Raw genomic sequence first — 24,338 nt, 5'->3', positions numbered from 1 at the left:
GATATGGCCAGCACTTGGACATATGGGCTGGAATCCACATCATGTGTGTGTGAGGCCCTTCATGATGTGGGCCCAATTTGAAGGGTGAAGGAAGGGCAGTGTTCTGGGCCAGGGCTGCTCTCCTGAGCCACCACGTTTTGGTATGGAGCTCTAAGGAGCTGAAATATTCTAAATTCAAACCAATTATCTGCATCATTATAAAGGTGTATCTGTCAAGGTAGGAAACCCAAGTTTGTTAGCTTTGGCTAGAATTTTTAAATATTTAGACATATGATATGTTGGTTTTCGTTTTCATTCTTGCTCCAGGCCCCACAAAATGGGAAACCGGGCCTGTCCTTGGAATGTGTTTGATTTTGAGTTTGTTTAAAATTCTAATATAAAGGTTCTAGTAAGTGGTTGGAGTGTGGGTAATGGGTGGGCCACTTTGCCACCAGGTCAATCAGAGCATTGCTGTCAACCAGCATTCCAACTATGTTCCAACATCCTTCTGCTCCCTGATCCAACAAGAGAAACTGTGTGTGTGTGCGCGCGCGCGTGCATGCGCATGTGTATAATATCTACTGAAAATCAGGAAAACATGACATGGCTGTGCTCACATTGTCCAAACCTCACACTGATGTTCTGTTCTAGATCGCCACGGCTGCTCTGCCAAGCTCCTCTTCCCACTTGGCTTCCTTTAGCCGCTCGGAGTTAGGAGCGAGGCATTTTGAAGGCCTCCTCCAGGAGAAGAAGAATGAACTAGAAAGGGAATCATGCCAGGCTTCCTTGATTGAACCCCACTTCACTTCAGCAAATCCTTAAGCCTTTCTGTCTGTTTTGTCAGCTGTAAAATGAGCAGACTAATTCAGCTCTACCTCAGAGGGCAATGAGTGGCAGGTTTAATTAATGCTGATTGTGACGGGCTTTGTAATGTAAAGTTGTATATAAATGAAAAAGAGCTTTAGAGCCATTTTATCCAAAGTCAGCTAAGTTTGGAGTGCATCCTGCTTTCCATGGCTATGGTTAAGCCTCTACGTTCTGATCACAGACTGCTGCAGACAACAGAGGAGCAGGAAGGCACAGCCGGCTCACATTGCCTGAACAGAAAGCAGGGCTTAGCAATGGCAGTGGGGGGCAGAGCATGTAATCAACGCACGTCTCAGATGTCTGCATGGCAGGCAGCACCAAAATTCACTAGGTCCAGCTGGTGGCAGATGATGGGCTGGTTTTTGCAATCAAAGTGCAAAGAACAAGGTATATCCGTTTATTCCTGGGACTGTTCTGGAGAGATCCTTGAGATCTAAAGTGTCACACAGAGGGAAGAGCTCTTTCCGAAGATCTCCTCTGCAGGTCTTCCTATCATCCCTGCCAGGGTTTGCTGGCTGACAGCTCATGATAGGAGTCTCCTCTTCAGGGACAGTGCTTACCGAGAACACGCTACAAGGCTCAGGCCTGTCTAGAATCCATTCCTTCCTTTAAAGTCTTGTGTCTTTCCTACTTCACTTAAAGAGATGGTGATATGGTTTGGATTTGTGTCCCTGCTGAAATCTCATGTGTGAATTGTAATCCCCAGTGTTGGAGGAGAGGCCTGATGGGAGGTGATTGGATCGTGGGGGCAGTCTTCCCCCTTGCTCTTCTCATGATAGTGAGTTCTATGACATGTGGTTGTTTAAAAGTCTGTAACACCTCCCCCTTCGCTCTCTTCCTCCTGCTCCGGCCATGTAACACGTGCTAGGCCGGGCGCAGTGGCTCATGCCTGTAATCCTAGCACTTTGGGAGGCCGAGGCGGGCAGATCACGATGTCAGGAGATTGAGGCCATCCTGGCTAACACAGTGAAACCCTATCTCTACTAAAACTACAAAAAATTAGCCGGGCGTGGTGGCGTGTGCCTGTAGTCCCAGCTACTCGGGAGGCTGAGGCAGGAGAATTGCTTGAACCTAGGAGGCGGAGGTTGCAGTGAGCCGAGATCGTGCCACTGTACTCCAGCCTGGGCAACAGTGCGAGCCTCCGTCTCAAAAACAAAAACAAACAAACAAACAAACAAAAACGACGTGCCTGCTTTCCCTTCGCCTTCCACCATGATTGTAAGTTGCCTGAGGCCTCCGCAGCCATGCCTCCTGTACAGCCTGTGGAACTGTGAGTCAAACCTCTTTTTTTCAATAAATTACCCAGTCTCAGGTAGTTCTTTATACCAATGTGAGAACAGACTGATATACATGGCTACCTAACTTAGCAGAAGTCATAGTGGTCCCACTGAGGATCACACCTGGGAACTGTTGGTTACTGTGGCTAACATGGGATTTCTGTCTCTTTCACACGATTCATCTAGCAACATTCACCTGCAGCAGATCCTAACTTGTATATGCTTAGTGGACATGACCACTCCTTCCCTTAATCTCCTAGAGCCCTGTGTTTCTAGGATGGCAGATCATATTCAGTGTTGTGGTATAATTATGCTTATACAGGCTCTTCCTCATATTAGATGACCTTGAACTCCTCGAAAACCCCAAGAGGGTCTTAAGCATTTTTATATTGCCCTTGACCTCAGTACTTCTTTATAGGAAACATAAAAGACACTTGTTCAAATGCACTGGAAATAAAAAGACGTAATGAGTGATGAAAATGATAGGAAAGCCTAATGTCCATGAGGGAGCTTTGTTTTCAAAATTAAAAAAAAAAAAAATCTTGTTGGAAGATCTAGATATATTATATTCATAAGGATTAAAGGTCTTCAGCTTCAGCCAGACTTAGGTTTATAGCTTGGTTCTGAGAACTTAGGAGTGGTACTTAACTAGCTCTGTGCCTCAGTTTCCTCATGTGTAAAATGGGGATAATAGTACTATCTACCTCATAGGGATGTTGGAAAGATCAAATTAGATAATCCATGTGAAGAGTGCCTAGCATGGTGCCTGGCACAAAATCGGTGCTCAGGTGATATCATCGCCATCATCACCACCACAATCACTATCAGAGATTGTGGGGGAAGGAGTCTTAGCTGCTCTTCCAGGCTCACAGTATAGCTTTTGGATTTAACAATGTGCCCCATAGTTCCCTTAATGGCACCTGATAAATCAGAAGCAGGAACCCACTGAGGTAAGAACCTCTAGATTTTCTGCTTCTTGCCCCTAATTTCAGATTTTCTTCTTTGGCCACTTGAAGAAGTGTGAATAAGATAGTTCTCATTTAGACATAATGTGAGGGCTGTTTAAAAAGGCATTTTGCAAATGAATTACTTGTATATTATGCATAGTAATTTTGTTGGTCGTAAAATATACTGTTAGACACACGTAGATCCTTGTAAACTGACTCACTTCCAATGTACTTGGCATGTCTTTAGTTTAAATGGTTTCTCCCCTCAACATGTGGTCCCCAGATTTGATTATTCCATATGGAAAAATGTTTTTGTTGGCCGGGTGCGGTGGCTCATGCCTTTAATCCCAGCACTTTGGGAGGCTGAGGCAGGCAGATCAACCTGAGGTCAGGAGTTCGAAACCAGCCTGACCAATGTGGAGAAACCCCATCTCTACTAAAAATACAAAATTAGCCGCGTGTGGTGGCTACTCAGGAGGCTGAGGGAGGAGAATCGCTTGAACCTGGGAGGCGGAGGTTGCAGTGAGCTGAGATCGCGCCATCGCACTCCAGCCTGGGCAACAAGAGCGAAACTCTGTCTCAAAAAAAAAAAAAAAAAAAAAAAGAGAGAGAAAAGAAAAAATGTTTTTGTTGTAGACATTCACCACCAGTTTGCTGAAGTTTGTGGAGAAAATGTTTTCAGTTAACAAACGATGTCCCATTAATGCTGGGGGTTTGAGGGAGAAGGCAGGCAGCCTGGAGGGGAGGGCGCAGAGCCACCAGCTGCGGTGCCAAAGGCAGCAGAGACGCGTGGAGGGAGTGGGCATCTTTAGGGTCTTCTGTTCGGTCTGTGCCTCCTTTCCTCAAAGTTGCCGCCAGCCTCCTTCCACAGGCGTGGCCCCAGCAGTCACCATCTCCTCAAGTGGCCCTGCAGCTCTACCACAGATGACCAGGGTAGACTCTCCTGACCCAAGCTGAGACAACCAGATTCTCTCTCCAGGGCACCTGGAATTAGGACACAGGCCTCTGGTCAGTCTCAGTTGGCCCTGGAACTAGGACAGCTTATAATGGGGGGGCTGGCCTGGCCATTTTCACTATGTACTATGGAAGGAAAACTGGGCTGTGCAGAAAGGAGACTGACACAGTGTCAGGGAGAAAGAGAGATGAGAAACCAGGTCACCCCAAGAGAAAAAAGGAGGTGGCAAGAGTATGGCTGTCTCCATTCGCAGTGGCCTCTCAGGGCTTTGTTCCCACCCCATGAGGCCCAGCTGCCCTTCCTGCCCTGGCCCATGCCCAGCACACTCTGCATTTTAGCTCAGGCAAGTGTGAGGTATCTCTGTTACTGGAAACCCAAGGAGCCTTGGCTAAGTCCATGGCTGGCAGGGAGAGAGGCTTAGCCAGAGATTTTGGTTGCACAGAAAGGGTCTGCCTGTTCACACCTACCCTGCTAGTCCCATCACACTCAACTTGCCCGTCTAAATCAGACATGCACAGATCATTTTTACTGATGATAATATTAAATGCAACAGATTCACACTTATCCCTAAAATAATGTTTTCTCCTAGTCACTTCCTGATATACCTTCTTGTGTCGTAGGAAAGTGGATAGATGGCATTATAGATGGCATACCCAGAATGAAACAGGATTGGCACTGGTCTTGCCAATTCCCCTGACAATCGGTCAGTCCCATTGCTGGGACATTTGATACTCATCTGTAGCTTTGGCCCTGCCCCCGGTTCACATGCAAATCCTCTGTCTAGATGGAGGGCTTTAAGAAGCCCTGTCTCAGTGGTTCAGGAGACACAGTTTACTCTGTGACTTGTCCTGCTTTTTTTTTTTTTTTTTTTTTGAGACAGTCTCGCTTTGTCACCCAGGCTGGAGTGTAGTGGCATGATTTTGGCTCACTGCAACCTCGGCCTCCTGGATTCAAGCAATTCTCCTGCCTCAGCCTCCTACGTGTGCCACCACGCCCGGCTAATTTTTGTATTTTTCGTAGAGATGGGGTTTTGCCATGTTGGTCAGGCTGGTCTGGAACTCCTGATCTCGTGATCCGCCCGCCTCAGCCTCCCAGAAGTGCTGGGATTACAGGCATGAGCCACCGCGTCCAGCAAGACAAGTTTCTTAATTTCTTTAGAATCCAAAGGGATTGCTGAAAAGATCACATGAGATAATGTGCCTGGCAAAATTTAGCAGGTATTTAATAAAATAAAACTGTCTTTCTTTCCTGCACTTAGTTTTTTTAACAGGTTTATTGAGATATAATTTACATACCATAGAGTTCACCAATTAAAGCATACAATTCATTGGTTTTTAGGGCAGGGCACGGTGGCTCATGCCTGTAATGCCAGCACTTTGGGAGGCCGAGGCAGTCAGATCACGAGGTCAAGAGATCGAGACCAGCCTAACCAATATGGTGAGACCTCCCCCCATCTCCTGTCTCTACTAAAAATACAAAAATTAGCTGGGCATGGTGGCGGGTACCTGTAATCCTAGCTACTTGTGAGGCTGAGGCAGGAGAATCACTTGAACCCGGGAGGAGGAGGTTGCAGTGAGCTGAGATAGCGCCACTGTACTCCTGCCTGGGTGACAGAGTGAAACTCCATCTCAAAAAAAAAAAAGTGAAATAGCATTGGCTTTAAATATATTTTTACAGAGACACATAATTGAACAATCTACTAGAAGGGCTATTGTCATTTAGTAGTGCCAGGCCAGTAGTCATTGGGTAGCATAGACTCTCAAGCAGGAGGGCCCTGGTCAATGAGCTTGGAGGTGGGGAGGAAGGGGTAGGTGTGCTGATCAGTAGTGTTTGCTAATTTCCATGGTGAAAATATTCCCACTATGACCACTTTCAATCTACTAAGGTGAAGTCAATTTACAGACAGTTGGGAAGAGACGAGCACAACCTTCTGATCGGTAATGCCTAAGTCTTTTTGGAGTATTTCCATTATCATCAGAACTGCTAATAAAATATCTGTATTGATCATTTTGGGATTCTTTTTCTCTATCCTCTGATCAGAAAGCAGGGAGCAGAAATGAAAAAAGAAAGAAAGAATGATCTGTTAGATTAATCCACAGACTGGAACATTGGCCTTGAATAAAGAAGAGTTGACCTTCTTAATAATTTTACCTGCCTGGGTATAATACATTGCACAGAGTAAGGGCTCTATGGGACATGGCTTTCTGACTTGTAAATAGTATGGTTATATATTAAAGATAGAATTTCAGATTAGAGGCCAGGTGTGGTGGCTCACGCCTGTAATCCTAGCAGTTTGGGAGGCCGAGGCAGGAGGATCACTTGAGCTCAGAAGTTCGAGACCAGGCTGGGCAACATAGTGAGAAACCATCTCTACTGAAAAAAAAAGAAAAAAAAATCACTTCACATTAGGGACAATCCACTCCAATTTTAGACAGCTCTAATTGTTCCTTATATTGTATCAAAATCTGCTTGCTTTTTAATTTGAATTCACCTATCGAAGTTCTGTCTAGGGAGGGAACATAGAAATACATATCATTCATTTTACAAACAAGTCTAGGCTGGGCACAGTGACTCACACTTACCATCCCAGCACTTTGGGAGGTCAAGGTGGGAGGGAGGATCACCTGAGGCCAGGAGTTCAAGACCAGCCCGAGCAACATAGGGAGACCCTATCTCTACCAAAAAAAGAAAATTAGCTGGGCATGGTGGCACATGCCTATAGTACCAGCTACTCAGGAGAGTGAGGAGGGAGGATCACTTGAACCCAGGAGTTTGGGATTATGAGTGAGCTACGATCTCACCACTGCACTCCAGCCTAGGCGACAGAGTGAGATTCTGTCTCTAAAAAAATAAAAATAAAAATAAACTGTAGAGCTAATTAAGGATGATATTTCATCTCCTCTAAGGCTTTATTTCTCCAGGATGAGTATCATTGGCTCCTATAAACAGTTTCCCATCACTCTTATCACATTTCTCTAGTCATGCTCCAATTTGCCCATTTCTCTCTTAAAATAGGCCCAATGACTGAACACACTGCCAGCTGAGAATAACAGGGAACTAGTACTTGTCCTGTTCAGATTATCATAAGTGTATCAGTATATCACTGGCTGCTATTTCACGTTTGTTTGAGGGCAATTGGAATTTAAGTGGTTTCATTTACTTAATGAGTTTCGGATGAGTGAAATATTGGGGGAAATACGTAGGGAAGACTAGATTTCCTAGTCTCACCTGCCCTGTAGGCCATATTTGCTGTCTTTAGGAAAACCCAAAATAACTATGGTCTGTATATTGAAGGGGCCTATTATGCATAGCTACTTATGGAATGACTATGTAACATGACTGGGAAGACATCTCCAAGGTGAAGGCCCCCTGGAAACAGGAAGTTAAAGTTCTCTGCTGGCCAGCGCTTATCCTGTGTAAGTGGCTCCTTGTGCCAAATATTGGATCTTGAAATAACAATCTCTCAGCTTTTGATTCAGAGATTCCAGTAAGTATTTTTTGCAGATAGAACATATTCTCATAATCTTCCTTAAGGCAGAACTGTTGTAATGACATTGCATTTTACAAGTTGTTATGAGGGAAATGCCATCAGTCCAAGATTCCCAGAGCCAACTGATTTCTTTTGCAAATTCTAAGCACCCCGGAGAACTTATACAGCAGTGGTTCTCAACCCTAGCTGCTATGGAATTTCCTGGGAGTTTAAAAAAATACTGCCACCTGGGTTCTACCCCAAGTACTCTAATTTAATTGACTTCAGCTTCTCCTTTGGTGATTCTAATGTACAACAAATTTGGATTTTATTGACTTAAAGAGTTCCTAGAAGTGGTAAGAAAGAATGAGAGTTGCTGGAATGAACAAAGTATTTTTGTTCATTCTAAATGAAGAGGGGAAGAGAGGTGCTTTCCTGCTCCATTGTGGATAAAAATCCTTGATTTCTTACCCTGGAGTAGTAGGAATCTGGGTTCTGGCTTCCTGACAACCACTAGGAATTACAGTTGGCATTTATTGAACACTTGCAGTATACTATGCCTCATCTCATTTTTTCTTCATATAATCTTATGAAATAGGTATAAATATTTTCATTTTAGAGATAGAGACACAACTTAGAGAGGTTAAGCGGCTATTGAAGTTTCTGTGCTCCCAGGAAGTAGGGTTTCCAAATTGCTTACTGCTTTGTATATACCAGACATTCCATAAATAGTTGAATACGTTTTTCAGTGTGAATAAATAGAACACCATTCTTCTTTATACTTTGAGCTCTTTAACTCATTAGCCTTTTAGTCAGCTTTTATTTAGTGGAAAACCAGAATGCTTTTCACTTATTTTGCTTGTACTCACTTCCCAAGGGAAGAAGCAGAGGTTACTACAGTGTCGCATTAATTCTGCAGTGACTTTGAATCACTCTTCTCATTTTATCTTATTTATTTGTTTGTTTGTTTGTTTTTGGAGACAGGATCTCAATGTTGCCCCGGCTGGAGTACAGTGGTGCAATCATGGCTCTTTGCAGCCTCACCCTCTTGGGCTCAAGCAATCCTCCCCCCTCAGCCTCCTGAGTAGCTGGGACCACAGGCACATGCCACCACGCTAATGTTCTTTTTTTTGTAGAAATGAGATCTGGCTATGTTACCCAGGCTGGTCTTGAACTTCTGGCCTCAAGCAAACCTTTCACCTTGGTCTCCCAAAGTGCAGGGATTACGGTTGTAAGCCAGCGCACCTGGCCTTTCCTAATTTTAGAAACAAGTTAACTGAGGCTTCGCCAGAATTCAGTCGTCTTTTGGTCTTTTCATAACACGAAGGTGAGATAGAGGAATGATCAAAGGCGTGCATCAAGAAGGATCGACTAAAACTAAGACGAGAAGAAAGGGATTCTAGATAACTGGAATTGGGTTGTTAAAGAATGGCTATCAAGTCAGCTCTATTGAGTATGGTACTCAGCATATTCCTGGAGTGCCCATTATGCACTGTGCTAGGCTTTTGGGGAGATGAGACCAAATCCTGATCTTCAAGAACCCCATGGGCCAGGCACAGTGGCTCACGCCTGTAATCCCAGCATTTTGGGAGGCCAAGGTTGGCAGATCACCTGAGGTCAGGAGTTTGAGACCAGCCTGGCCAACATGGTGAAACCCCCTCTCTACTAAAAATACAAAAATTAGCTGGGCATGGTGGTGCATGCCTGTAATCCCAGCTACTCAGGAGGCTGAGGCAGGAGAATTGCTTGAACCCAGGAGGTGGAGATTGCAGTGAGCTGAGATCGTGTGACTGTACTCCGGCCTGGGTGACAAGAGCGAGACTCCATCTCAGAAAAAAAAAAAAAAAAAAAAGCCAAAGGACTTTTGGGGAAGAGAAGGCATGACACACGGAAAGTGAAATAGCAGTATAAGAGCATTTTTTTAGAAGTTCATACAAGACAGCAGTAGTTATTGACAAGTGGTAAAGGTAGGCAATAAGAGTTCAGAAAAGGGAAAGATTTTATTTGCATAAATTTATGCTGGCCTCAGCACCTTCATAAACTTGACACTGTGAACCGTGGGTTACAATGAAGTTTGAGAGAACACCGTGCGTCTCAGTCACTCTCTTCCCTGGAGCCTCGGGCGGATAGTGAGAAGGTTTGCAGGAAGCAATGGTAGGGGAAATGAAGAGACCTGATCATCAAGGCAAGCAGGACAGGTGCTGGGAGATCTCACCTGGCTGCCAAGCTTGGCTATTTTGAATGGCTATTTTGAAATATTAATGATTTTTTTCTCCTGCATGTTTCCCTCATTCTCCTTTTAAGCATTAGAAGTGTATAGTACTTTCTGGGCTTTGCTTCTACAAATTATAAGCCCTCCAGACAACTTATAGCAGGAAGTTCAACCCTGGTTGTTCATGGAATCACCTGGGGAGTTTTAAAAATACTGCCGCCTGGGTTCCACCCCTAAATACTCTAATTTAATTGACCTCACCTGCCTTTGGTGATTCCAAAAAGCAACCAACTTTGGGTATCACTGACTTAAAAGTTTCCTAAATATGGTAAGAGAGAGTGAGATTTGCTGGAATGAATAGAGTATCTTGGAGAAGCAGTAGAAGAGTGCTTTCCTGTTCCAATATAGAGAAAAATCCTTGGTTTGTTACCCTGGAGTAGCAGAAATCTGGGTCTGGCTTCCTGACAGCCCCAGCAGGGAGGCAGGAAGACTCCAGAGAGAATGGCAGTGTGATATATCTAGGCCAGTGCTTCTCACACAGGGATGTGCACAAGGATCACCATTGTTAAAATGCAGATTCTGACTCAGTAGGTCAGGGGCGGAGCCTGAGAGTCTCTATTTCCAAAAAGTTTGTAGGTGGCTGGTCCACAAAGTGGCAAGGATCTACATGGCTAGGACTATAGGCTGTCTCCTTTAAGATTCCCATATCCATTTCAAGCACAGAACAGGAGGAGCCACAGCCCGTTAAAACTGAATGGTCCCACAGTCAGGGACAAAGGATGTTTCTGCGGTGATTTGGTTTGATTGATGACGAGAAGCAGATGGACCTCAACTGCAAAGCCTTCTAGGCTAAAAGAGGACCACATCCTGACAGGGGATCCTTGTGTCAGGGTCCTGGCAGATCACAGATGGCCACTCAAAAGGGATGACTGAAGAGAGTTTCATGAAGCATCCTCATGAATAACAGATAGATTGCAACTCTGCAGTTGGCACTTTGGGGGCCATGGGTGTGGTCCTGTTGGAGAACTGGTATGCAGAAAAGATGCACACTTGCAGAAGCTGCTGCTGATTTCAGGAGTGTGTTGAGAATGAGCCACAAGCACTTGAATAACTGCCAACAGGTGGACAATAGAAGGAAGAGAAAAAAGAATGCAGTCTTGTTTTAGTTTCCTGATGACACAGGTTTCTTGCAGTATCTGACAAAAATACTTAGAAAGGGTATGAAAAGTTATCTTTAGGCTGGGCATGGTTGCTCACACCTGTAATCCCAGCACTTTGGGAGACCAAGGCAGGTGGATCACCTGAGGTCAGGAGTTCGAGACCAGCCAGGCCAACATGGTGAAACCCCGTCTCTACTAAAAATATAAAAATTAGCTTGGGCGCGGTGGCGCATGCCCATAGTCCCAGCTACTGGGAAGGCTGAGGCAGAAGAATTGCTTGAACCTGAGAGGTGGAGGTTGCAGTGAGCTGAGATCATGTCACTGCACTCCAGCCTGGATGACGGAGTAAGACTCCATCTAAAAAAAAAAAAAGAAAAAAAAGAAAAGAAAAGTTATCTTCAGTCTGGGCAACATGGCAAAACCCTGTCTCTACAAAATTTTTAAAAAATTAGTCAGGTGTGGTGGTACACACCTATGGTCCCAGCTACTCTGAAGGCTGAGGTAGAATCGCTTGAGCCCAGGAAGTCAAGGCGACAGTGAGCTGTTTCACACCACTGCACTCCAGTGTGAGCAACAGAGTGAGACCTTGACTCAAAAAAAGAAAAGTTATCTTTAGGACCTCTCCCTCAAACTCTCATTTTTTTTTTCTTTTTTTTTGAGATGGAGTCTCATTCTGTTGCCCAGACTGGAGTACAGTGGCGCCATCTCAGCTCATTGCAACCTCTGCCTCCCGGGTTCAAATGATTCTTCTACCTCAGCCTCCTGAGTAGCTGGGATTACAGGCACACACCTTGATGTCTGGCTAATTTTTGCATTTTTAGTAAAGACGGGGTCTCACCATATTGGCCAAGCTGGTCTTGAACTCCTGACCTCAAATCATCCACCCACCTTGGCCTTCCAGAGTGCTGGGATTATAGGCGTGAGCCACTGCGCCTGGCCTGAATTTCTTAAAAGCAAAACTAAACTAACCCCTTGATCATCTTTCTGGAAAAAGGGCATAGGCATGAAAAACTTCAGTCCAGGAGAAAGCTGGGGATCTGATTTATTTAGAGCAGCACTTGGGGCCTGAAATTTAGCACTCATTGGGTTACCGGCTTAGCCTGCCGGAACACCTGTGTGTTTTCCCAGCACTAGAAGTTGGTGAAGGGAGGCTGGGCACGGTGGCTCACGCCTGTAATCCCAGCCCTTTGGGATGCCAAAGCAGGCGGATCACCTGAGGTCAGGAGTTCGAGACCAGCCTGGCCAACATGGTGAAACCCCATCTCTACTGAAAATACAAAAATTAGCCGGGCATGGTGGCATGCACCTGTAGTCCCAGCTACCCGGGAGGCTGAGACACGAGAATCACTTGAACCCAGGAGGTGGATGTTGCAGTGAGCTGAGATTGGACCACTGCACTACAGCCTGGAATTCCATCTGAAAAAAAAAAAAAAAAAAAAAAAAAGAATTTGGTAAAGGGAGATGGGAGTAGAGATGGCCACACCCTTCTGAGGTGAAGGGAGCCAGTGCCAAATGGGAGGTTTCAGTGGCACCTACTTAGACCTGGCTAGCTAGAATAGCTGGAAAGTTCCCAGGACAGTAAACAGGATTTTGACTGGTGCTTTACAGTTCTTTGGAAAGCCAGGTGCACGATCCCTGAGAGCAGGCTGCCAAGGCAAAGGGACTCCAGGGCCCTGCATCTGCCATCAGTGCAGGGGCCTGAAAACATTTTAGGAGAAATTGAGCTTTGGAGGAGGAGAAGGCAGAGTTGTAATTACAGTCCAGGTCTTCTGGACCTTGAACATTTTATTTCTCAGGCTGCCTCTGACTGTCTCAGAGGCTGGAGGGTTTTGACACTGTAATGGGCATTAGTTAACAAGAACTGAAGCCATAACTAGGCCTAATAATCAGAAATTGTTCTGAGACCTATGATACATGAAGTGCCAAAATAAATTCCAACTTAATTAAAAAGTTAAAGAATAAATATCATAACAAGAGAATTAGAAGAAAGCAAGGGCAAATATTCAGTTAATCCTACAGTGACCAATGCCTCTCTAAAAACAATAGCAAAAAGGAAAAAAGCAATAGATTTGAAATATGTGTGTGTGTGTGAATATATAACATTAAAAACTTCTGCATGATTAAAACAAATCATCAAAAAATAAAATTAGGCAGGGCACAGTGGGTCACAGTGTAATCCCAGCATTCTGAGAGGCAGAGGCAGAGGCAGGAGGATTGCTTGAGGCTGGGAGCCATGATTGCACCCCTGCACTCCAGCCTGGGCAATAGAGCAAGACCCTGTTTTCAAAAACACAAGAAAAAAACCCAGAAAAATGCTAATGGACAATAAGCATATGGAAAATATTAATTACAACAATAATGAAATATGACAAAATATTAGTTCAAAACAATAGTTCTTCTGGATTGAGATAGGGAAAAACATAATATCCAGTATTGTCAAGGGTGCAAAGAAAGGGACATTCACATACATTTATATCTGGAATATAAATTGGTTTCGCTTTTTTGGAGGGTAATTTGGCAGTTTATATTACAAACCTTAGAATGTGCATAACGTATGACTCAGCAATTCCTCCTCCAGGAATTGATCCTAAGGGAATGAGGACAAACACAAAAACGTATCTCCAAGAATGTTATTGTAGTGTTAATAATGAAAAGTTGCTGGGGGAGAGTATTGAATATTAAGCTTTGACAGAGCTAGGTAGTGGGTACACGCATCTTCATTATTGCATTAGTTTTCTATTGTTGCTGTAACCAATTACCATAAATGTAATGGCTTAAAACAACACAAATTTATTTATTTATTTATTTATTTATTTATTTATTTAATGAGACGGAGTCTCGCTCTATTGCCCAGGCTGGAGTGCATTGGCGCCATCTCCGCTCACTGCAACCTCTGCCTCCCAGGTTCAAGCAATTCCCCTGCCTCAGTCTCCCGAGTAGCTGGTGGCTACAGGTGTGTGCCATGACGTCTAATTTTTGTATTTTTAGTAGAGATGGGGTTTCACCATGTTGGCCAGGCTGATCTCGAACTCCTGACCTCAGGTGATCTGCCCGCCTTGGTCTTCCAAAGTGCTGAAATTACAGACAACAAGACAAATTTATTATCTTACAGTTCTGGATAGCAGTCTGAGCCAGGTCTTACTGGGCTAAAGTTGAGATGTTGGCAGGGCTGTGTCCCTCTTTGGGGGATCCAGGAGGGAGTCAATTTCCTTGCCTTCTCCAGCTTCTAGAGGCTGCCCACATTCCTTGGCTCATGGCCCTCTTCCATCTACAAGCCATCAACATAGCACCTCTCAGACATTCTTCCATTACCACATCTCTTTCTCGCTCTTCTGTCTTCCTCTTCCACTTTCAAGAACCCTTGTGATTCCACTGGGCCTACACAGATAATCCAAGATAATGTTTCTGGATTAAATCAGCTAATCAGCACTTTATTCCACTTGCCATGTAACTAAAGGTTCTGAGGATTAGGACACTGATGTCTTTGGGGGCCATTATTCTGTGTATACAATTCTATTGTTCTATATACTTATCCGCAAGAAATATTTAATATTTACCAATATTTTATTAATATTTAAGTATCAAATATTTAAAAACCCAAATCTAATGCCCAATTTCGTGTATGGCTGAAATGAATATATATATAGTCACAGGACAAATGCCACATGCCCATTAAGAAGCATAATGTAGAATATTCCAGCCTGGGCAACATGGCAAAACCCCATCTCTACGAAAAATACAAAAATTAGCTAGGCGTGATGGCTTGCACCTGCAGTCCCAACTACTCAGCAGGCTGAGGTGGGAGGATTGCTTGAGCCTGGCAGGTCGAGGCTGCAGTGAGCCAAGATCATGCCACTGCACTCCAGCCTGGGCAACACAGTGAGATCTTGTTTAAAAAAAAAAAAATGTAGTGACATGGAGTGATGCTCATTTTATAGTACGTGGGAGGAAAACTCAAGTCTACAAAAGATTATGAACAAGATGATCCCAATTAGGTTAAGTCAAAACCCAAAATAAACCTATATCCAAGTGAGTAAAAAATATTAGGAAGGATATAGGTCAAAAGTTAAAAATGTTTATCTCCAGATGGTAAATTTTCTTCTATTTTTCTGCATTTCCCAAAATGTATATTATACATGTATCCTTTTTGCAAAGACAAATAAGGTGATTAAGAACATCCAGTTAGGGCCGGATGCAGTGGCTCACGCCTGTAATCCCAACACTTTGGGAGGCCAAGGCAGGCGGATCACTTGAGGTCAGGAGTTCGAGACCAGCCTGGCCAACATAGTGAAACCACCTCCCCCCCCCCCCCCCCGTCTCTACTAAAAACACAAAATGTAGCCGGACATGGTGGCAGACGCCTGTAATCTCAACTACTTGGGAGGCTGAGGCAGGAGGACTGCGTGAACCCGGGAGGCGGAGGTTGCAGTGAGCCAAGATTGTGCCACTGCACTCCAGCCTGGGCGACAGAACAAGACTCTGCCAAAAAAAAAAAAAAAAAAAAAAAAAAAATCCAGTTAGGCCAATTTTCTGGTCAAGTGTCTTTCTGGTTTCTTGCCTTTTGGTCGCCCATGACACCCATCTTTCAAGCATAGAGTTTCCTCCTCAAAAATAGAGCATGCTGTCACGCGCCTGTGGTCCCAGCTACTTGGGAGGCTGAGGTGGGAGGACTGTTTGAGCCTAGGAGTTGGAGACCAGCCTGGGCAATATAGCAGGACCCTGTCTCTAAGAAAAAAAAAAAAAAGCAAAGTGGCGTCTTCCTGTGGTCCCAGCTACTCGGGAGGCTGAGGCGGGAGAATCGCTTGAGCCCAGGAGGTCGAGGCTGCAGCGAGCTGTGATGGCATCATTGCATTCCAGCCTGGGCAACAGACCGAGACCTTGTCTCAAATAATGATAATGATAAAGACTCCTGTTCGGTCATCGGTGACATTCGCCTTTCTCAGGCCCCCGAGTTGTCCACTCTGCAAAGTACGTGTAATCCTCAGAAGACAGAAAGGGGTGGGTCTCTTAGTGACCGAGGCACAGCAGCGAATCCGTGCTGTTATACAAACTTATTTTCAGAACAAAGCAAACCTAAGGCACAGCCGCAAACCTAAGGCACCGCCACACCCCGCAGAAAACTTCGAAATCTCCGCCTTGGAAAGGGAAGCCAAAAGGATACGAGCCTCTTTCATAATTTCTCTGGCACGTATTAATGGTTAATAATACTGTATTTTTTAATATACAAAAGAAGAGAATAGTGGCATCGCCGCGTGTGCCCACCCCCAGAGCCAAGCGAGAGCGGCCGGGCCAGGGGGCCGGGGCCGGCGCTGAGGGTCAGCCGGGTTCCGGAGTGGCGCCGGCCAGGGTGGCCACCAGCGCTCCCTCGCCATGGCCTAAGCCCGAGGCCGCTCCCCCGCCAGATTCTGGCCTCAGGCATCGCAGAGCCCGCGGCCCTCGCCGACGAACCCGTTGGACCCACGGGACTTGGCACCCTCGAACGCGCGCCATCCCCGGGTCTTCCCTGCGCCCTGGACCGGTGGACCCGCCTTGAGGGTCCCCGCCTACCACCGAGAGGAGGGCCTAGAGCGGACAGGCCCGCCCCGCTGCTCCTCCCAGCCGCCTCTATCCCGGAAGTTGATGCCGAGCGCAGATCGCGTGCAGCTTGCCAGCGGTGTACGCTGAGAAGTCTGTGAGGGCTGGGCTTGCGAGAGGATCAACATGCCTGTAAGTTGTTTACGTCGGGCTCCGGGTTTGTTTTGGGCTTCTTTACCGAGGGTCCTATGGGACGGATGAGTCCGGCTGTTTCCCGGGCCTGTAGTGTCCGAGAGTGGCGAGGCGGCTCCGGTTGCGCAGCGTCTTCGCGCGTGGCGGGCATGTAGTGACTTGCCCGGTCAGCGCGGCGCGGCTGGCCCTGCAGGGGCGTGGGCTGCAATTCAGAGGCGGTGGCTGGGAGGGGAACAGCTCTCTGGGTAGCTTATGAGCCGTCTTGGTTTTTGATGGGTGTCCCTGAGGCTGTGATCTTTGGGTCTTTTTGCTTTCCTAGTGCTTGGTGTTTCTCTCCCCCCTGCCTTCTTTCGAAAGCGATTTCCTACTTGTTTTCCTTTTAAAAAAGCTGTCGTCGTTGTTGCTTTATATATGAATTCCGTCAAGGACGGTCGCTCAGCCAGAATTCCTGTCAGATCAGCTGTTGAGCCCCAGGAGCAAAAATCACCCGGGCGCTGGCGTTATCTGGTCTACTTCAGCAGTTTCTACTCTAAGCGAGTCCACAGTCGGGGTCACTTTCTTTTGTTAGCACCACGACTTCGCGCAGTTTTCCCTGAAGACAGTTCATTACGCAGTTGAGTAAAGGACAGAGTTTGCCTTACCATATGTTTCCTGATCGCCCGAAAGCACTTTCACAGGGACTTGGAGAACACAAGTATTACGGAAAGTATTGATGAAAGTTATTAACAGGTTTCGAAAAATAACTTTACTATCTGAAGGGTTGCTTCTGCCGAGGATGACCTTTATTCCGGTTTTTGCATGTATATATTACGTATGGTTAAATGTGCCAGCATTGTGGTTTAAAACTAATAGTAATAATATGCTTCTTTGTTCAGTTGGCTAGAGATTTACTACATCCATCCTTGGAAGAGGAAAAGAAAAAACATAAAAAGAAACGCCTGGTACAAAGTCCAAATTCTTACTTTATGGATGTAAAATGCCCAGGTAAAATTTGAAATCTTAATTCCTTTACTAAGGAAAATTTCTGTAGGGATTGCTAGTGTGATGTGTATAGGTAAGATACATTAGAACCCTCTGTTGAGTAGACGTGGGATTACAGAATTGGAAATGTCAGGGACATTTTCATAATCAATGTACTGAAACCATTGTAGAAACATTTCGGGGTAAGTGAAAACGGGCATTCAAAGGAGATATGCCATTTGAGTTAGTCTTTAAGCTCTTCAGATGATGAGTTTTCTATTTCATGATACAAGGAAAAGTCTGTTGATATTTTGGAAATATTAAGTTTAATAAAATATATTATTGATTTTACCTGTTTTTAAAAATTTTGTGTCGCTGCTAAAAAAGTTTATGTTACACATATGGCTTGCTGTTTCATAGCACTAAAGTTCCTAATTTTTTTTACATATTACCGGAAATGAACAGGTGCTGTTTTCCTCTGCTTTTCACTTTAACATGCCTTTTTTTTTTTAGGTTGCTACAAGATCACCACGGTTTTCAGCCATGCTCAGACAGTGGTTCTTTGTGTAGGTTGTTCAACAGTGTTGTGCCAGCCTACAGGGGGAAAGGCCAGACTCACAGAAGGTACATCATTTGGCATTCTCCAACCCAGTGATGAGATTTACGAGTATAAATGTCTCCATCTTCACTGAAAAGTTTAAAGAAATCTTAATGATTACCAAAATAACTTATCTTTGGTTGTGTGCTTTCAGTAAAGAATGTCCTGTTCAAATGGATATATATATACTCTTGACCTTGCAGGGAACTCCATTGACTTATTTTTCTTAGTTTAGAACACCAGTTCTTTTATATTTATTCACTTAGTTTGCTTAACTTGGAATAAATTAAAGAAATCAGAATAGAAGCAAAAGAACAACTACATGTTATAGGACATACGGTTTTTTTGTTTTGTTTCGTTTTTTTGATTAGGAGTCTCGCTCTGTCACCCAGGCTGGAGTGCAGTGGCGCCATCTCGGCTCACTGCAACTTCCGCCTCCCGAGTTCAAGCGATTCTCCTGCCTCAGCCTCCCGAGTAGCTGGGACTACAGGTGCCCGCCACCGTGCCTGGCTAATTTTTTATATTTTTAGTAGAGACAGGGTTTCACTGTGTTAGCCAGGATGATCTTGATCTCCTGACCTCATGGTCCGCCCGCCTCGGCCTCCCAAAGTGCTGGGATTACAGGCATGAGCCACCTCCCCGGCCAGGACATACGGATTTTTAAAACCATATAGAATTTTAAAATTTCTTTTACAAAATTTTGTATTTAGTACATATAATAGTTTTTTTTTTTTAATCATTGCCAGCTAAGCAACAGATAGCTAATGTGTAAGTTAAAATACCAGAGTTTTTATTTTTATGAGCAACTGCAATGATTAATATAAAAACCTAATTTTAATTCCTCTTTCACTTTAGTGCAATAAGAAAAAAATTGTATATATAGTTTCCATAGTAATACTTGTAAATTTACAATTCCATAATGATGTTAGAAATTTGCTTGTGATATTTTGGGAAGCTGTAAGTTCCATGTTCTCACTGGAAGAGTTCAAGTGGATTGGCAGCAAATCGGACATCTATTTGGTGTGACCTGGTGAAATCTAAATATGAAGTCAGCACATGATATTTTCACAGTAATATTACTAGGTATACGTGTGAGATTTTTGAAACCTTTATTTCATGTCATGATTTTGGAATTTAGTGCCCATATGCTGAGAGATGGTTTAATGGCTGTATCTGTTCTAGAGTTTTCCTAGTAGGTCTGAAAATACCTCTAATCAAAATTATTTTCTTGAAAAAAGTATTCAGAATAGTTCCTAAAAATTAAGAGTGTATCTTCTGACAGCTTACTTGAAACAGTGTTCACTGTTGAATTCAGGCTCATGGTCTTAAGTACACTTCATAGCATTTGAGAAACAGGAGTGACACTTAGTCATGCCAGAGTAAACTTAGATATGATAGATGTATTATAGCAAATTTCTGGTATAAGAGGATAAATAATCTGTATATGAGTATTAATCCAATATTCTTAAAACTTCAGTATTTTAAAAGTACTTTTTGTCATTAAAATTATAGCAAAGGTAGAATGCACTTGTTTAATATACTCTCATGATTCTTTTGCAGGGTGTTCATTTAGAAGAAAGCAACACTAATGATTCAAACAGCTTCCTGAATTTTGTGTTATCTCACAGAAAGCCTTATCATAAATTCCATAGTTCTAATTAATTTACCAAGATAATGTAATTACATTTGGTTTTGTAAGGTATACAACAGTAATCTCCTATTTTGGTGTCCGTTTTTCAATAAAGTTTTGATTATGGACAAATCCCCTCTTGTTCTTTTTTCTTTTTTAAATATATGTTAAGTATGCCATACATTTATATATACGGTGTATATGAATTTGGTTTAAACATTTTTAAATTTATTCTGATTAGTTTGTATCTTCTTTTTAAGAGAGAGTCCTGCTCTGTCGCTCAAGCTGGAGTGCAATAGTGCAATCTCGGATCACTGCAACCTCTGCCTCTCAGGTTCAAGCGATTCTCTTGCCTTGGCTTCCCAAGTAGCTGGGATTACAGGCACACACCACCATGCCCGGCTAATTTGTGTCTCATTTTCAAGAGTAGAAACCCTAAATACTTTGTTTTCATTCCTTTTCCAAATTGCTATGAATGGGATTAAAGGATTACAAATGTAAAGTCTTTTATTTGTGAATTCTAAATGTAGTTCTGCTGTTGTACCTATGGAAACATCTTAAAGAAGTACATATTTTGCACATCCTGCACATGTACCCCAGAACTTAAAATATAATTAAAAAGAACAGCTTCAAAAAAATACGTATTTAACACAGTAACGATCACAGTGTAATGCCTTGAATTTATGTGGCCGCCTTATACTACTATATAATTTAGGACAGTAACTGCTAGCTGGGGTCTGAGTTATTTATTGGAAGCTCCTTTTTAGGGTAGAAAATTTGAGGAGAGCTCAGAAGTGGCATGATTTGCCCGCAGAAGTCCTGGTTGGGGATAGTAGATGGTGTTGAATTCTCTGGCCCAGATAGGGGCCAGAGACTACAGATGTGTGTTGAGTAGTTCTGGTGCCTCATTGTCATGTTCATAGTTTATGAAGTAATCCTGGGTTGCTGAGAGGGGGAGTGTATCCACTCACTATACAACTCCTCATCAGACTAGGAAGATAGTCCGGTTTCTACTCTGCTTCTATTTGATTTGTTACCTTACGGCAGGTACTTAAAACAGGCATTTCCTATCAACAGGTAGGCCTCTAATGTGAGTGACTGATCCTTTTACATACTGCTTAAATCAGAGAACTCTTGCACAAGCACTGAAGAATGATGGCAAGTTTGGGGTGTATATACTTGTACGAGGAAGGCTGGGTGCAGTGCCTCATGCCTGTAATCCCAGCACTTTGGGAGCCTGAGGCAGGTGGATCACCTGAGGTCGAGAGTTCAAGACCAGCCTGACCAACATGGAAAAACCCCGTCTCTACTAAAATTACAAAATTAGCTGGGCATGGTGGTGCATGCCTTACTGTAATCTTAGCTAACTCGGGAGGCTGAGGCAGGAGAATTCGCTTGAACCTGGGAGGTGGAGGTTGTGGTGAGCTGAGATCGCGCCATTGCACTCCAGCCTGGGCAACAAGCGTGAAACTCCATCTCAAGAAAAAAAATAAATATTATGTATATATTTATGTATATATATTATATATTTTTATTATGTATATACTTATATATGTATATTACATATATACATAACATATATATAAAATATATATATTTAGAAGTAGATGACCCAGAGATTCTCAGACTTTTGATTTCTGACATCGTTAGAATCTCAGTAATTTTTTTCAGGTCGTCCCTTGGCCAAAAGAAATACCTAACAGTTACGTTTATTAACTTATGTTCTATCAACTTTAGTAGCCATTTGAAAAAAAATTATACACGAGCAAAAGTGATGTGATGATTTTTAAAAAAATAGAGACAGGGTCTTGGCTCTGTTGCTCAGGTTGGAGGGCCGTAGCTCACTGTGACCTCAAACTCCTGGGCTCAAGCAAGCCTCCCACCTCTGCCTCCTGCATAGCTGGGCCTTCAGGCATGTGCCACCACACCCACCTAATTTTTTTGTAGAGATGGGGCTCTGGCTATGTTGCCCTGGCTGTAATGAGCTCCTGGCCTCAGGTGATCTGCCTTGGCCTCCCAAAGTGCTGCGATTACAGGTGTGAGCCGCTGTGCCCAGCCTGATGTGATAATTTTTATCTCATCCTTAAATCATCACAGTTACTAATGGAATGTGTGTGCCTTTTGGGCTCCGTACAATTTCTCAAAATTGGAATCAGATTGGACCCCATTGTCCTTATTTCTTCTGCATTGATTTTTGCATGGTGCTTTTTGTCACAGCAGTGGCTCCAAGCCCAGCTTCACAAAGATAGGATGCCATCAAAGGGAAGGTAGTGCCATATCATATTGAAACGGAACTACCTGGAACTAGTAATTTATACAAAAGATGTGTCAGTGTCAATGTTTTTCCTCAGTTACTCCAAGATACTTCAGCTTGCCCAGTTTAGGATACTTGGCTGTGAGGAGAGCCGGTGGGGATGACGGCTTTTGATGACAAGGAATCAAACCTATGATGAGGACTCATCTAACCCCTGAAAATTCCCTTGGAAGTAGTTTTTAAAAAAGGATTATACTTTAAAGAACACATCTAAGGGCTGGGTGCAGTGACTTATGCCTATAATCTCAGCAGTTTGGGAGGCTGAGGCCAGCAGATCACTTGTAGTTAGGAGTTCGAGACCAGCCTGGCCAACACAGTGAAACCCCCTCTCTACTAAAAGAACAAAAATTAGCTGGGCATGGTGGCACACATCTGTAGTCCCAGCTACTTGGGAGGCTGAGGCACAAGAATTGCTTGAAACCAGGAGGCAGAGGTTGCAGTGAGCCAAAATCGCACCACTGCACTTCAGCCTGGGCGACAGAGTGAAGCTGTGTCTCAAAAAAAGAACACATCTAAGGATTTACTTGGCGTTGGGAAACGAATGGTCTATTAAGTTTTACTTTATTATTAATCTAGATGGTATTACTGGTTTTGAAAAGTGCTGAATAGGACACTGGGACTTTCCCAAACTTCAGGTCAGCCACATACATTATTATATACTGAATGTTTTAAATACTATTATTTATATTGACTTCATATTTTAATGTAAATATATTTCTAAAGGAAAACTTCCATAAATTTAATGAGTGTATTTTTAGGGGAAGCCTTCCATAAATGGAAAAACCAGTTACATAAAGATAGCTAAAAATAGGCCGGGTATGGTGGCTGACACCTGTAATCTCAGCACCTTGGGAGGCCGAGGCGGGCAGATCACGAGGTCAGGAGATCGAGACCACCCTGGCTAACACAGTGAAACCCCATGTCTACTAAATACAAAAAATTAGCCAGGCATGGTGGTGGGCGCCTGTAGTCCCAGCTACTTGGGAGGCTGAGGCAGGAGAATGGCATGAACCCGGGAGGCGGAGATTGCAGTGAGCCGAGATCGCACCACTGCACTCCAGCCTGGGTGATAGAGCGAGACTCTGTCCCCCCCCCCCCCAAAAAAAAAAGATAGCTAAAAATAAAATGAAATTCTTGGCTTTTGGCCTGATGAGATGACAAATGGTTTTGTGCCTGGTTGTTCCTGTAAGTCATCTGATAAAGCTCTAATTCCTTTTTATTTTATTTTTCTGGAGATAATGATTCAGATACTATAAAATCCAACATTTGTGATGTAAAGTTCAGTAGTTTTTAGTATATTTACAAGGTTGTGCAACCATCACCACTGTCTAATCCCAGACCATTTTCATCACCTTACAAACTTCATACCTATCAGCATTCACTCTTTATTCTTCCCTCCTCTCAGCCACTGGTAGCCACACTAAGCTACTTTTGTCCCCATGGATTTGCTTCTCAATATTTCATATAATGCTATTATTTCATATAAATGGAGTCATATGCTATGTGGCTTCTGTATATTTCACTTAGCATAATGTTTTCAAGGGCTGTCCATGCTGTTGCATGTATCAATCAATATTTCATTCCTTTTTTTGACAGTATTCTGTATAATAATATGCAATGTTTATCCATTCATCAGTTTATAGACATTTAGAGTGTTTTCACTTCTTATTTATTTTTGAGATGGAGTCTTGCTCTGTTGCCTAGGCTGGAGAGCAGTGGTGTGATCTCAGCTCACTGCAACCTCTGCCTCCCAGGTTCAAGTGATATGGCCTCAGCCTCCCGAGTAGCTAGGACTACAGGCACGTGCCACCACACCCAGATAATTTTCTTTATTTTTTGTAGCGATGGGGGTTTCGCCATGTTGCCCAGGCTGGTCTTGAACTCCTGACCTCGGGCCATTCACCCACCTCAGCCTCCCAAAGTGCTGGCATTACAGGTGTGAACCACTGCACCTGGCCAAATAAAGTATTCTTAATTACATCTGCAAAATCTCTTTTGCTATGTAAGGTAACATATTCGTAGGTTCTGGGGATTAGGGTATGGGAATCTTTAGAGGGCCATTATTCTGCTACCACAGAATATACAGTTGTAAAATTCTACCCCATATTTGGAAACTGAGATTCTTAAATTATGTCTTTGTAATTCTTCCCTTCCCTCCCTTTACCTTTCCCTTCCCTTTTCTTTTTTTTGACGGAATCTTGCTCTGTTGCCCAGGCGGAGTGCAGTGGTGCGATCTCTGCTCACTGCAAGCTCCGCCTCCCAGG

At 43.7% G+C, this 24,338-nt stretch overlaps 1 protein-coding gene and 1 long non-coding RNA gene across 2 annotated transcripts; one reads left to right on the top strand and one right to left on the bottom strand.

Annotated features, from left to right (window-relative positions):
• Positions 1-9,478: 9,478 nt before the first annotated feature.
• LOC135971819 (uncharacterized) lies at positions 9,479-13,505 on the bottom strand. The gene is made up of 2 exons (XR_010588095.2): positions 13,402-13,505; positions 9,479-10,817 (listed from the first exon to the last, which is right to left on the bottom strand). It is a non-coding gene; the product is annotated as an uncharacterized lncRNA (long non-coding RNA).
• Positions 13,506-16,472: 2,967 nt separating this feature from the next.
• RPS27L (ribosomal protein S27 like) lies at positions 16,473-19,892 on the top strand. Its single transcript, XM_005559736.4, has 4 exons — positions 16,473-16,572; positions 17,448-17,556; positions 18,046-18,156; positions 19,691-19,892. Exons 1-4 carry the CDS (start codon positions 16,567-16,569, stop codon positions 19,717-19,719), a joined length of 255 nt encoding a protein of 84 aa, XP_005559793.1. The 5' UTR covers positions 16,473-16,566; the 3' UTR covers positions 19,720-19,892.
• The last annotated feature ends 4,446 nt before the right edge of the window (positions 19,893-24,338 follow it).

Source organism: Macaca fascicularis, chromosome 7 (genome assembly GCF_037993035.2).
Source record: "Macaca fascicularis isolate 582-1 chromosome 7, T2T-MFA8v1.1".
Classification (NCBI taxonomy): domain Eukaryota; kingdom Metazoa; phylum Chordata; class Mammalia; order Primates; family Cercopithecidae; genus Macaca; species Macaca fascicularis.
This window is presented reverse-complemented; position numbering and strand designations above follow the sequence as displayed.

What these genes read in the sequence shown, in the direction of transcription:
- RPS27L (XM_005559736.4), top strand. An exon ending in TATGGATGTAAAATGCCCAG is followed by an intron (nt 17,557 to 18,045) that starts GTAAAATTTGAA and finishes TTTTTTTTTTAG; the next exon opens with GTTGCTACAAGATCACCACG. An exon ending in AAAGGCCAGACTCACAGAAG is followed by an intron (nt 18,157 to 19,690) that starts GTACATCATTTG and finishes ATTCTTTTGCAG; the next exon opens with GGTGTTCATTTAGAAGAAAG.